We start from the raw sequence: 14,862 nt of genomic DNA, 5'->3' as shown, positions 1-14,862 counted from the left end.
TGCCAGCGGGCGTTCGACACTTCACGTGGCCTCAACGTGCACATGGCCTGGCACAAGCGTCGTGGTGACGTCACCGCCACTTAGTGGCGAATGGCGGTTGTTGTTGTTGTGGCGGTGAGTGCAAGTGTTGCAATCAACCGCGGTGGCACAATCACGCGCGGCCGCGTGTGCCCTGGCGTGACTGCGCCACGAGGGGGCGGCCGAGCCACGGCAGTGCCATTGTGGCCGTGCAGCACAAACCATGGACCGTCGAGAAAACTCGTCGACTAAACTTTTAACTTTATTTGTAATGTGACCAGGTAAGGCCCACTGAGCCTATACAGCTCTTTTTCAGAAGCGACCTGGCCACAAATGACAGCTCAACGAAGTGGATTATCATCACGTGAATATGTAGAGCAGCCAAATAGTCTAAACGCGTGTTGTTGATTCTATATATTTTTTCATCTGAGGACGATTGATTGTGTTGCGGTCGAAACGTCATGATTTTAAAAATAATTTTTCGATCTACGTGACTTTACCGAAAGACCCAAAGAGTACCGATTCTAACTGTGGAAGGAAAAACCGGAGAAAAATTCCACGCGACCACGGGGACAACATGCAAAGTCTAAATATACAGCAGCAGGCGTCAGGGTCCGGATCAAACTCACGACCTGCTGCATACCAGGCGAGGTAGTTAACATCTCATAGCCACAGTGATGATGATGAGAGAGACACTCAAACTCCAAATATACAGCAGCAGGCGTCAGCGTCCGGATCAAACTCACGACCTCCTGCATACCAGGCGAGGTAGTTAACATCTCATAGCCACAATGGTGTCCAAGACAACTCGCGCACATTGCAGTTTATCCAGAGAATAAGCTTCTGTGTCCAATTCTCATGCTGCTTATTTCTGCATTGAGTGTAGGGCATGTCGCTGTTACCGTCTTCGTATTCTTCATATGGCCGATCTTGATGCAAAGCAACATATATAATTTAACGTTGAGGTGGTTGAGCCATATAATTGCGTCGGGAGTAGTGGAGTGGTATGTATGCGTGTATGTTGAACTTCTTTCGCACCGTACGTAGTAAACAATGCTAATCGGAGGTGCGGGCGTAGGGCAACAAACTAAATACAAAAATCAGTTCTAAAAAAAAAGAGTTTTCAATCTAGATTTAAAAGTGCGTAGTTTCAGTGGCTTCCTTATATCACAAGGAAGAGCGTTCCAGACGGACACAGAAGCGCATCTGGTATGGCTGTGATGATGCCTGCTTCGTATTTGCGAATCGATCACCGAATCGTGAGATGTGCCGTGGTTTTGCTCTGGGTGGCGACCCCAGTCTCCACACATTAATCGGAGAGTTGTTCATTTGCCAAGCAATGCATAATCAAAGTGATCGCATCTGTTGCTGGTGCCATGGGTTGTGGCGCAATGGATGCGCTCCAGGGGTTGTGGCCCAGAAGCCTCGCAGGAAGATCCCAGCCAGGGATCTTTCTGCGTAGTCTGATCTCTCCATAAGAGGTGCTCGTTGTTTGTGACGTCTTCTTCTTCTTGTGAACTCTGTTCGGCTTTCCAAGCTCCACCATCGGGGGGTTGACTCAGTTGACCGTCACTAACGATGGGTGGAGGAGTGGTGGCACGGAGATTAGCGCGCTCGCGCGAGGAACCTTGCACCCTTGAGCTCAAGCAGTTCGTTATGAATTTGACTGGATGTGCACACAATTTATTCGCGTTCGATTGAGAACATTCTGGGGCTGCAATTGGCATCGGCCTCTGTTGCTGGCCGCTTGTATCGGCATGAAACTATACCGGCACAGAATTCAATCTCTGCGCATCACGGATAGTAAGGGTAGTCACGCTATTTTTCAATACAGCAATATGGCCATAAAACAAATGAACCAGGTTCAACGTGAGTGGTTACACTGAAATGGAAATTTCTATGCCATGTGGAAAAGAGTGTGCATTATATCTGGCGTGCCAATATTTGTAATTCCCGATTCATGCATTTTTAAACAACTTGTAGTTTATTCGCATTTACAACCGTGACTGATTGATGACGCTGTGCGTACGCTTGTTGATTCTGATATCTTTAAAAAAATAGGGATTTTTTAAAAATCTTTGACGTGTACATTGAACTTTGGAAATTATTTAAGTTTAAAAAGTGCTGAAGGTCTTATTTATTTTTACATAGTATTGTGTTTTAAGGGAGTGAGTCATGTATTGTGTTATAAAGCACTGACTGCCACGGCTATTTACTTTGCATGGTTCCTATGATAAGGGGGAGGGGGGGCTAAGCCTCCTTTAGCAAACAGCACAGAGGTGAACTTGTCCGCCCATAAATAGTCCGGAGGTTTTATCAACACTTCAGAACCGCACTCTCAAGGGGCCCAACCGCAGAACTGCAATATGGTTCAAAGATGTTTGACATTGTTAATGTCATGCTTAATTACATGGTCCTTGTGGGAAACCAAAAGGTAAACACATTTTCTTAATTTTTTTCTCGTAAGGTACTGTAAAAGCTCTCGAATGTATATACGCAGCAGTTGTGTTTAACGAATGCTGTGTTCAGTGCGACGTCTTTAAAGCACGACAGTCTTTCAGACAATTACCGGCGATTATATTTTGTGAAAATGCAAATTTTAAACATACGTTGCAAAACAAATCGAGCTGAGCGTGAGCACGTTAAACGGTTGCAATGTCCGTAACGTGGTGCAGTTTGTAAGCAGGCAAAGGAGCGCGCGATCGCTGCTCGTTTGCCATCTCGGCAACTTGGCCCCAAGCACCGCACGCCGCCCGGTCTTGGGTTCGTCTCGTCTGTTGTCACCGCTCACCTGGCACACGCACTTTCTCGCAACTTCGATTTTTATTGATAACCACCAACGTGAAATATCCACCGCATGGATGGGGTTTGGTCGTGCGGACTGGATGGACTTCGGGCAATTGTATTGAGACTTTTTAATGCAAGCTGTAATTTCCTATTTGTAATAGGGAATATACGTGGACACATCACATCTCCTCCGTGTCGCTCTGTCTCCGCTGCTCTCGCCCTCTGTCCGTTGAACATTGCCTGGGGTCGCCGTTCTTTTGCTTCCTCTTGGGTCTTCTCCCAAATAATATTCCCCCAATCACCTCCTTCAGCTCATCCCCCCCCCCACTACCAATCCAGATGTTCTTCCTTTTACTTTTAGATTTTACGAGTTCAAGTCTTTCTCCCAGCTGAAGCAGGACCTCTTTGTGTTTATTCCTGTCTGGTTCATTTATATAATTCTCGGTCAAAATCCACATTTTCAAAACCTTCCAAACCGTGCCTCGTGTCTGCATTGTCCACCGCTCACAGGCACACCTCGCCACACTCCAGACCTTGCTCTTGATTATTTTCTTCAATTTGCCATCAAGCTGTTGTTAGGAAATCCTTTCTGATGGCTTCTTGACCCATTCCATTTCTGGTTCTGATTCTTTAGAACACCGTCCATGAGATGTGATGAGGCTACCCAAGTAGCTTTCGAATGATCACTGAGCCAGAACCGCTGAGGCCTGAGTTCAAATCTAGGCGGTCGCCTGTGAGTTTAAAACGGGTGCTCCAGTGGAGAGAGTTCGTGGTCTCAGCCTAGTCAACAATGCATGTACAACTTGCATTATATAATTGTATTATTATTCGTAATCTGCTTACATTCCAGCTATGAATTGTTTAATATAATGTGGGTTGACCATTATATGATGGACATTTCTTCGTAATAGAAAATTATCCCTTTAAGTGTGCGGATATAACATGTCACTTGAAGGGAGTGATCTCAGAAGTAGTTTTCTGATATCTCATTACGTGGGCCATTGTATGACGTTGCACTGCTCTTAGAGAGTTCCGAATGGACTTGTGCTTCGTGGCTTCACGTGACTCCGTGTGAAACGGGCTGCTTCATGGCCTCATTTGCATCGCTTTGGCAGATATTCCGTTTTCGTAGTCAAACACTTCTGAGAGACATTTGTTAAAAAGCCAATAATCAAGAACAACATTTCCCAAGCACTAATTTACAAATACGGAGAGACAATATGTACTGTATAGACAGTATTGACTACCCACAAGTCAAACCAAAGTTTCTCACTGTGTGTAGTGCTTATCACCGCTGGCTTCTCTGAGTCAGTCATGCAAATTTCACATTCCTACGTAGGGGTTTCCCAAAACGATAACCACTGTGGACAAGATGACCACTCGTCGACCTCCCAGTATGCGGTACTCAACTTATCAACCCCAGATATGAGAAACACAAATTGTATTGTAACGTACAGCCTTCCGATTGTGAGTCAAGTTCTCTAACCACAATGCCATCTGCCCACCTGGAGTAGGTTGATCAAATGTATGAGGGCAATCCATCGCGTAGCGTTCGATACTCGTTCCTGAAAAGAACGCGCGTAAGTCGAATCGCTCTGGATGAAGGCTCAATGCTACCATTGACATAGATGTTATCCAGGGGGTGCGTTACTGAAGAAAAATGTATTATCATTTCATTATTATCCCTGAATTTACAAAGTACGCACAGTATACATTTAATACGTAATAATATGATTAACATTGAAAAAAAATACTTAGGAGTTTAATAACGAATAATAAATAAGATTAAAAACATTACCACTTACATAGATTGCTTAATAAGTTGGCTACGCCCAGCCCATCCATGACACTGAGCGCTGCCAAGACAGGGTGACGCCATCAGATTGAGATGTTGTGTCGGTTAATCTGCGAAATATATTTCTCCCTTGATATTTTTTTTTATAATTTAAAATATTAGTATTTATTTTGAAAGATTTTACTTTCACAATTTCTATTGTTTCTTTTCTTGGGCGCGTAACTGTGAAACGCATAGCGTACGTGTGACGTGTGTCCCGAAAAGATTAATCGATTTGCTGCAAATTCGCGCTAAGTGGGAGCGCGTTACGTAAGGGATGCCTCGACTGAATCGACTTCACTCGTGTGGCTGGAACATAGTTGTGGCCGGAGTGCTTCATCATTACAGCTGCAGATTGCAGCGAAACGATGGCTTAATCGATACAGCTTTCAAGTAATGTCTGGCCAGGTGGATCTGTGTTTCGTAACTACTGTTTCCACAATCAAAATATCCTAATTTTTTCTTTCGGGTATGACTTGCTTTTGCCCATTATCCCTCAGGGTTTCATTAAAATAGGTATACTTTGTGAGGATCTAGCGACATTGGTTGTTCTGTGGAGAGTAGCACTGGTTCCTACCAGAGGGGTGTGGACTTATCTAAAGATGTGGCCATTTTGACTGCTTGGAATTCCTGCTGTAGAGCGATAGTGAATTACTCAGTGGCGCTGTTTATAAAAGTGGAATTACTGTACCAATCATACACACGAGCAACAGATATATATATACTTTACATAAAGCCCCGTAGTGCACACTGCCTCACGGCAAGAACCGTCTGAGTTCCATACCTGACTCGGACGTCTCTGTGTGAAGTGTATATGTTCTCCCTCTATTCTGCATGGGTTTCTCCTGGTTTCTTCAGTTTCCACTCATAACTAAAAAGACACACACAATGGAAATGGACAAAACATCCCAATGCTGAAACAAACACCGTCAAATTACTCAAGAGAGAACCCTCTGAAAAAAAATATGCATGTTTTTGCCGACGAGTAGAAATGCAATCTATGTTACCATTTTATGCACAATGCATTTATTTGTGAAATAGGAAAAAATGTGCATCACACATCGACACTCAGCACGTTGAGGTGCCTCTCTAACCTATCAAACACGGCTGACGCTGTCAGCAGTCGTCACTCGTGCACAACTGCATGTGCGCAGACACCGTTGTGGAATGGGTGACACGTGATGGTGATGGGATTTCGAGTCACTTAGATCTCTGTTGCAGTGCCTGGACGCTGCGTGTTGGAGACTCGCCTGGCCAGGAGCGGCAAGATCTTGGTAAGTGTCAGCTGGTTACATTTTTCAATAATTGTGCATATCAGCATCAAAGTTTGAGTGTTGAGTTTATTTGATTTGTTACACGAGTGGGTCCCGTTTCGCCAGTTACCCGGCTGTTTTACACGGGAGATTTGTGGTGCGTGAACACAGCAGCATCTAGACTCCGAGTGAAGCATCACATTCCATTCCGGAACCCCGTTAACAACACAGGTTCGTGTTTTATCGCACTACTCACACGGGATATGAAATTAATTCAAATTTCCCACACATGCGTGTCATCGCTCCCTGCAGCCATACAACGTCGTGATGCGTCCCATGCCTGCCAGCGCAAACAGGCCCCCTGTGCAGATAATTAAACAACTACCAACTTGTTTTTATGTTTTTGTTCTGTTTTGTAATGGTTATATTGTCCATTTGTGGTCTAACAAGCCAGGGGCATAACATTCATATCACACGACAAGCCGGTTTATATATTTAAGCTCCGATACGAGCTGCTGATTTTCATCTCAGGCGCCAGGGTGGCGCAGTGACATAAGACTTCTAAGCGCTGATGGCTCGATGCTCCACAATTACCACTGCGTTATTCACTATCAGAGTTGTAATAGATTCGAGTTCACATGTCTCTTGACTTGAGCAAGGTTGGATATACGAGATTGAAAAAATTAACGATGAGAAGGAATTCCAAAGTGGAGCAGTGCGAGGAAAGAAGCCGAAAGGGAAGTGTTGTGAGCTGCAGTGTGGTGGACAAAGGCTGTACAGATGAGAAGAAGCAGTCAGTGTCTGCTGGACCCGGGCCCTCAACGTGAGTGGAGGAATCACTGAGTTAGGTTCATGGGGACAGTCGCCATGGTAGAGCTGCACAATAATTGTTGGGTTAATTTTAGTCGCAGCCACCCAGGCATGTGTCCCCATCTCCAAATGATCACTGAGCGGTGGTCATCTCTGTTTAATGGTCCCTTGCCAGGAATGGAAATTCAGCATTGTTACGGTGGTGCCAGTATCTTCACAGCGTGGTGGTGAACTCCCACGACGTGTTATGCATTTTATTGCCCCAACAAAGCAATGGCAAGGGGTCAATTGTACCCTTTAAAGCAAGGCCGTAGCCATGGAGTCAAGATTTGGGGGGGACCAAATCTTCAAGGGGGCCTGGGGGTCCCAACCCAGATAAAAATCAAAAATTGAAAACTCATTTCCTGCCATTTCCTGCCTAAAATATAGAAAAATTCATAAACACATGGGATGGACTTTTTATTTATTTTTTACAATATTGTCTAATAGTGTATTGTATTACATTGCTCTGTTTTTTTACCATTTCTTTGTTTCATTCTATGTAATATTTGAGATTAAGAAAGTTTAACCATAACCACAATCATATAAACATAAATCTATGCATTGATTTATATGAAGACAAGTACAGATATTGTGGTCAAGGTTTAGAAAATTGTTGTTTTTATTTACAAAGCATAGCAATTATGATTACTTTATTTTTTATTTTTTTATAGCAATATATTGGGGGGACATTTTGAGCATATTTGAATTTTGGGGGGATGCGTCCCCCCCAATATTTGATATCTCACAAAAACTGATGCCAGATTTGGAATCAGCAACCCAAAATTACCTTACAACCGTTGGAATACCTTATGCCAGAAAAAGTGTGTTGACCAGTGTTATCAGAGTGCTGTTTTTTGTTGTTTGCATTTTGACCGCAACTATTGTGGTCAGAATGCAAACATGATTTCTTGTAAAAAAAAAGGTGTCAGTTTTGTTGCCAGATAAAAGGGTAAAACGCTATTATCAAAATTTCCTTCATTAACCCAGAAGAGCCCGAGTCTTGAGACTCATTTCCAGCAGCGTCCTGCAATAGGATGCTTCGACAAATTTCTTGAACGAGTGGTTTCATTTGAGGGAGTAAACCAGAAAATCTGGAGTAAATTTACACCACAGCAAGGAAGCCGGACATTACTCAACATTGCCATCTTCTGGCCACCTTGCGGCCAACGCTAATAATAACACGTGGCGGCCTCCCATCTGAGTTCTAACCAGGCTAAACACCTGCTTAGCTTCAGAGATCTGACAAGATCGGGTGCGTTCACGGCGATTCAGTCCTAGACAAAAAGTGATGATCGATGAAAATACGTCACAGGTAATGCCCGTAAATGTTACCGTCAAATACTGTCCACCGTTTTTGACATGAGCAGGGCACGAGCTATGGAATGCCATTATAGGATGTTAAAGTTTACCGTCGTCACAAAAAAGGCGACGTCATTTAATGGACATTTTAACCCCTGTTCTTAATGTCCTGTTGCACTCAAAGTCATGAGCGGCCTCTACGAGGAGAACACTGAACGGGTCTGAAGGGACACACCGGTAGGTTGAAGTGAACAGCTCTGGCATCCCTGGGTTAACGCCCGAGTTGTGGTTTATGGCCTAACAGCTTCCTCCTTTAACACGTAGGCTTTCGCGACCAATATTGTTCATAATCAACGATTTTTGGGTTTAGATCGCGTTATTTATAAATGTGTCGTAACCCTCCACCACCCGACACGGCCAATCAGTAAAAAAAGTGTCACGTTGACAAAAGACAAATAGTTCACTGCTTTAGCCCACCGGTGTGTTGAAGCGTGAAACCACAACATTTACAATTTGAGTACGACGTTTCGCTGGTAATTGCATCCAGCATCATCGGGCAATTCGCCAGAATGGTGAGGCTCTGCTGTGTCTCCCGTTCTTATATAGAGCAGCAGCAGGGTGACGTCATCATTAACTCATTAACTCATCAGGTGCAAAGATTTGAGGGGGGGTTATTGTAATTATATACTTGATTAGTAATAAGGCTATTGTTACGATGCGAGTTGTAGATTAGTAATCATTTGGAATGTGTTCTATTGTGATTATGCTACATTAATAATCAGTTAGTGCTTGTTTCCCTTATAAGGAATTGTAATGCATCTTATTTAATAATACGCTTCCAGGCCGCACTAAGCCTGTAGCTGTCTGAGCGATTAAAGTTATTTCTGTTTCTCTCAATCTCAATGGATTCTCTAATTAGTCTTTGCCAGTAGTAACTAGTTTTACACAACACTTCAACGTTGTCAAAATCAATTGAGTGTCCCTGTTGGCAAGCATGTTCTGCCACTGCCGACAGTTGTGTTTGCGATAGTTTAATATTTCTCTGGTGTTCTTTTAGTCTTACACTAACGTTACGCCCTGTCTGTCCAATATAGCATCTGCCACATACACAATTAATCCGATATACACCTTCTGTTGATAATTTAGGTAATTCGTCTTTAGTGCACGTTACTAGTTGTTGAATTTTGTGTACTGTACCAAATCTTACTGTAATGTTTTGCTTTTGCAAAACACGGGCTAATTTGTCAGTTACTCCTGAGATAAATGGTATTTTTATTGTTTTAATAATCTGATCGCTTTCAGCAGTGTTGCTTTGCGATCGTGATTTGGCATTTAGTGCTTTGTTAATTTGAGCATTATTGTAGCCATTCTGTCTTAGTGCTTCTTTAACATGTTTAATCTCTCTCACTAGACTTTCATCATGTGACACTGTTTTAGCCCGATGTATGAGCGTCTTGATTAGAGAGGATTTCTGAGCTGGGTGATGATGCGATTTCGCATTCAGATAGGCATCAGTGTGCGTTTGCTTTCTGTAAACGCTGTGTGTTATTTTACCATTTAGGCCATGCCCAAGTAAAATATCCAGGAACGGGAGTGTGTTATCTAAGATATGTGGATGACACTTTGGTTGTCTGGCCACATGGTAAAGATACACTTAACGATTTTCTAAATCATCTCAATGCACAAAACCCGGCCATTCAGTTCACCATGGAAATGGAGGTGAATAACACACTCCCGTTCCTGGATATTTTACTTGGGCATGGCCTAAATGGTAAAATAACACACAGCGTTTACAGAAAGCAAACGCACACTGATGCCTATCTGAATGCGAAATCGCATCATCACCCAGCTCAGAAATCCTCTCTAATCAAGACGCTCATACATCGGGCTAAAACAGTGTCAGATGATGAAAGTCTAGTGAGAGAGATTAAACATGTTAAAGAAGCACTAAGACAGAATGGCTACAATAATGCTCAAATTAACAAAGCACTAAATGCCAAATCACGATCGCAAAGCAACACTGCTGAAAGCGATCAGATTATTAAAACAATAAAAATACCATTTATCTCAGGAGTAACTGACAAATTAGCCCGTGTTTTGCAAAAGCAAAACATTACAGTAAGATTTGGTACAGTACACAAAATTCAACAACTAGTAACTTGCACTAAAGACGAATTACCTAAATTATCAACAGAAGGTGTATATCGGATTAATTGTGTATGTGGCAGATGCTATATTGGACAGACAGGGCGTAACGTTAGTGTAAGACTAAAAGAACACCAGAGAAATATTAAACTATCGCAAACACAACTGTCGGCAGTGGCAGAACATGCTTGCCAACAGGGACACTCAATTGATTTTGACAACGTTGAAGTGTTGTGTAAAACTAGTTACTACTGGCAAAGACTAATTAGAGAATCCATTGAGATTGAGAGAAACAGAAATAACTTTAATCGCTCAGACAGCTACAGGCTTAGTGCGGCCTGGAAGCGTATTATTAAATAAGATGCATTACAATTCCTTATAAGGGAAACAAGCACTAACTGATTATTAATGTAGCATAATCACAATAGAACACATTCCAAATGATTACTAATCTACAACTCGCATCATAACAATAGCCTTATTACTAATCAAGTATATAATTACAATAACCCCCCCCTCAAATCTTTGCACCTGATGAGTTAATGAGTTAATGATGACGTCACCCTGCTGCTGCTCTATATAAGAACGGGAGACACAGCAGAGCCTCACCATTCTGGCGAATTGCCCGATGATGCTGGATGCAATTACCAGCGAAACGTCGTACTCAAATTGTAAATGTTGTGGTTTCACGCTTCAACACACCGGTGGGCTAAAGCAGTGAACTATTTGTCTTTTGTCAACGTGACACTTTTTTTACTGATTGGCCGTGTCGGGTGGTGGAGGGTTACGACACATTTATAAATAACGCGATCTAAACCCAAAAATCGTTGATTATGAGCTTCCTCCTTGCCTCTGTGGCGATGATAACGAGGCTCTGTAAATATTGAAGGCAATCCATGTTGACTGCACAGTGGTTGCTGGTAAAGCCCCAATGTGACAGTTTCCACATCTGTAGGGGTTGTAACTTCAAATACAAGTTAAGGGACTCTATTTGCAGTGGGCTTTAAGGAGCAGCTGAACGTATTTTCCCGATAATTGCCATTAACGAACACTGCTTTGACAAAGACCCATACACAACCAGCTAACATCTGAGACGAATTTTTCTTTAGGAGAGATCCACGCAAGACTCCTTGCTGGTGGCACCTGCAATGAAGACCACGTCACCCCAATCCTGCAGACCCCTCCACCGTCTCCAAGATCCTCCTTGAACCCACGGCTGCTTATCTGACCCCTCTCATCTAACTCTACTCCCCACCACGCACTCTCCTACGACTCCCCTCTCTTCTCACTCTACTCCCCTCCACATTTCTCCTACCTCTCCCCTCTCATCTCACTCCACTCCCTTCCACACACTCTTCTACCTTTCCCATGGCATTTCACTCTCTTTTCCTCCATGCATTCTGCTACCTCTGTCTTCTCTAATCTCACTCTACTTCCCTTTAACTGTTCTCTGCTCGGGCAACCGAGGCGTTTTATATAGCCCCCAGTCAACCTTCACCCAGAAGGAGGTCACTCGGTCTCCTGTGGTGCCCTCATAGTCCGGGATTCCTTTCCCTCAGCCACCCATGCTACCGGCTCCCTGCCCCTGTTCAAGTCCAGCCTCAAGATCTCTCATGAATCCTCTGCCTGACTGCCTGCCTCTCCCCACGAAATACATACACCTGCCGCTTCTTTACAATGTTTTGAGATGCAGTCACATTTCTCAAAGAGCGCCTCGCTTATTGTATCCAATTAATCAATTTAACGATCAGTCGCAGCGGCAATTTTTCTTCAACTAAGCAGTGTCAACCGTGACAAGTCATTGGAATTGAAACGGCTTCCTACAGCCGGTTCACTTGACGTGTTCAACAACTACATCACAACGGCCAATTTCATCTCGGATGTTACGGCAGGCAGAGACACTTGCACAATCTAGTACATTTGCTGGGTCCAAAATGTAACCGCACCGAGATAATGGGGGATGCGTGAAAGCCGTCACGTCAACACATCGCGGCCACTACCAGGGGGACCTTGCCCCGCGACGTGGACCGCGGGACATCCAAGGCAACTGCACCGCGCTCTCGAGTCTCGTGCATGCCTCATCCAGAAGAATCCATGCATAAGCCAGGCACCGCACACCGCACGCTGGCCAGCACCAGTCCGTGCTAATTGAGATGGCATATTTATTTTATTTCAGTCACAGTCTCAGTCTGTGGATTTTATATATGTTCTATCCCTGCTATGACTATGACAGCCAAAAATGTAGTCCAAATCTGAGTACTGATATGTTGATGTGAGGAGAGTGTCATTTTATTACTCCTCAGTATAATAAATGTTATCAGGTCAGCCAATCCGTGAACTCGGTAAATGTTTCTTTTTATATACAGTCCATACACTCTCTCGTAACTTACCACTTGTGTTATCTTTAGTCCACTGCAGTCTCGAACATCGCAAAATCATCGCAGCCTGCGTCTTCACAGCAGCGCATCGTTCTTTGGTGGCTAGCAGTGACCGTCACCGCCACGTTTGATGAAGTTCATCCGCTCATCGCCGATTGAAATAAAAACACCTCGTCGGCGAACATCACCGCCATTAATGTCACCAACATAAATGCTCCCTGGGCCATCGGGCCTGCACGCGCCCTTCCCCTGCCGTCACCAAGCCAAGGCGAGCGGAAAACGCAGCCGGGGTACGAGATACATACCTACGTAGGGGTCACCGAGTTGGATCTTGGAGTCAGGTATGATGTGAGACAGGGGAGCCACCAGTTAGAGGAGTCGGCGATCCACATGTTATGCAGCCGGATAGGATCCCACAGAAACAACACACATATCTCTGCACAGGGCAGGCCTGGGGACAAACACAAAGTGGTGGCACGGGAAGATCCATGAAAAAGGATAAATATTCCTGAAAAACGTACAAACTGTATGGTGTAGAATGATTAACAAATATACACAAACTAAAATATTAAAATACAACATACAATTAGGACACATCATTATGCTCGTTTACCCAGTGTTAATATTATTTAAAATGACATTTTTAAAACTACAGGGAGTTCTCAACTTACGAACACCTGGCTTATGTACACCCGCACTTACGAAACAACTTCCACAAATTTTTTTTACATCGACTTAAAACGCGAACTCGCACTTGCAAACTGAACCGTGGCACTCTTCAGCGGAGTGATTCTCCGCGAGATGTAATGAGTCAGCCTCGCGCTGGGAGTGTCTTGTGTGTGCTCACGAACAGCACTTGCAGCAATGAATCCCACCGTCCGAGTTCGATTCGTTGCCACGGCTAACATCGGTGGCGAGTGATATCGGAACCGATTCTGCCCTTAGCCAGCCTGCACTGACCAGCATGGTGAAGTATGGTCAAAAACACCCCATGCCCTACAATGCTTGAGGAGGCAACCATCTATTGGTGGATGGAGAATATCAGAAATGAATGTGACTTTAATGCCCCGTGACAGCACCGAATGAGTTTATATCACACACATACAAACGCACCGTGTTGTGCACCTGTTTTCAGGAGTTCATTTGTGAGCGTGCGTGACCAAATATATCCACTGCAGACTCTGAACTCCACTGCAGATTATCACTCAAGCCAATTCCTTTCTTGTACAGGAATTGTTATCTAGCTGAGTGCTTCTGTGGCAAGAGCATATAACTTATCGTTGGAAGTTTGTGAGCTTAAATCGAGGGTTTGGTTAATAAAACTGATCTGTCTTAAAGCTGGTTATTCAGATCAATGGCCCACCAGTAACATTGAAAAGCACTGTAAATATCTCAGTGGCAACATTATTCAGCTGTATTGTCTTTATACCATGCCCAATAAAGGAAAGCATGATTCCGTGAATTTATAACAAAATTTTAATGTTATTTTTTACAGACGTGCATCTCGGCTGCAGCATTGATGATGAGGGGCTCCCGCTGTGCGGCTGGACTCAGTCAGGAGATGATGCCGGAGACTGGATCAGGAACTCGGGAGCAACCCCCAACCCCAACACCGGTCCACCTGGGGACCACACCACCGGATGTAAGCAGCACTCACATTGTAAAATGGTTGCTTAGAAGAAAAACATAAAATATAATCTGGTGGCCAGGTGGCTCAGAAGTCAGAGGACTCGGATAGCACCGCTTGATAAGGTGCTGGCCAAGGTTTGAGTCCAGGCCGCTGCCTGTGATTAAACCTGCTTCTCAAGTCTGAGTGAGTTGATGACCTCAGCATGGTTACCAATGACTGCGCACAAAAATCACATCACATAAAATTGAATTAACACGCTTAATTTGGCAACAAATTCCAGCATTGAGAATGAAATATTTAGTTTGGCCGCCTTGCGATGAACATAACTCTCATGCAGAGCAAGTAGGAAGTGCTGCCCTCTCCTGTATCGTCCGGATGTCACTTGAAGGCATCTCAAAGGTAGCTCTTTGATAGCCGCTTCTGTGGGCCGTCCTCGAACACGAAGGGTCACACTGCTCAGCAGGAGATGAATGGACGGGTTGTCTCGTGACGTGACGCCAGTAGTACAATCGAGACAACACTGGGGGAACAAACTTACAACATTCAATGATCTGATACGGAGTCTTCACCTCGGATATTGTTACCTGTTCACTGTTTTACAAAATTATCTGCAGCTTTTTACTTTTTCTGTTGAGCGTAACACACTTTTCAGTTGTATATACAGAA

General features: G+C 43.9%; 1 protein-coding gene and 1 long non-coding RNA gene across 12 annotated transcripts in view; one reads left to right on the top strand and one right to left on the bottom strand.

The window, feature by feature from the left end:
• The first annotated feature begins 13 nt into the window (after positions 1-13).
• The window catches only part of LOC144734432 (zonadhesin-like), a 138,692-nt gene continuing 123,843 nt past the window's right edge, over positions 14-14,862 (top strand). For 9 of the 11 annotated variants that reach the window (XR_013588508.1, XR_013588510.1, XR_013588509.1 and 6 more), the window contains exons 1-3: positions 2,317-2,452; positions 5,861-5,913; positions 14,062-14,208. Coding sequence is in view for 6 of the 11 variants with exons in the window: in XM_078616624.1 (XP_078472750.1) it covers positions 2,385-2,452; positions 5,861-5,913; positions 14,062-14,208 (268 nt within the window). In the remaining 5 variants the exon portion in view is untranslated. Of the gene's footprint in view, positions 115-2,316; positions 2,453-5,860; positions 5,914-10,954; positions 12,908-14,061; positions 14,209-14,862 lie in introns of those variants that run through there. The other 2 variants (XM_078616627.1, XM_078616626.1) reach the window with 2 other exon arrangements.
• On the bottom strand, positions 3,350-14,781 carry LOC144734434 (uncharacterized). Its single transcript, XR_013588512.1, has 3 exons — positions 12,872-14,781; positions 5,424-5,510; positions 3,350-3,947 (listed from the first exon to the last, which is right to left on the bottom strand). It is a non-coding gene; the product is annotated as an uncharacterized LOC144734434 (long non-coding RNA).

The sequence above is a fragment of the Lampetra planeri genome, chromosome 51 (genome assembly GCF_965212315.1).
Source record: "Lampetra planeri chromosome 51, kcLamPlan1.2.h2, whole genome shotgun sequence".
Lineage (NCBI taxonomy): Eukaryota > Metazoa > Chordata > Hyperoartia > Petromyzontiformes > Petromyzontidae > Lampetra > Lampetra planeri.
Note: the sequence above shows the minus strand (reverse complement) of the source record. Positions and strands in the feature narration are given on the sequence as shown.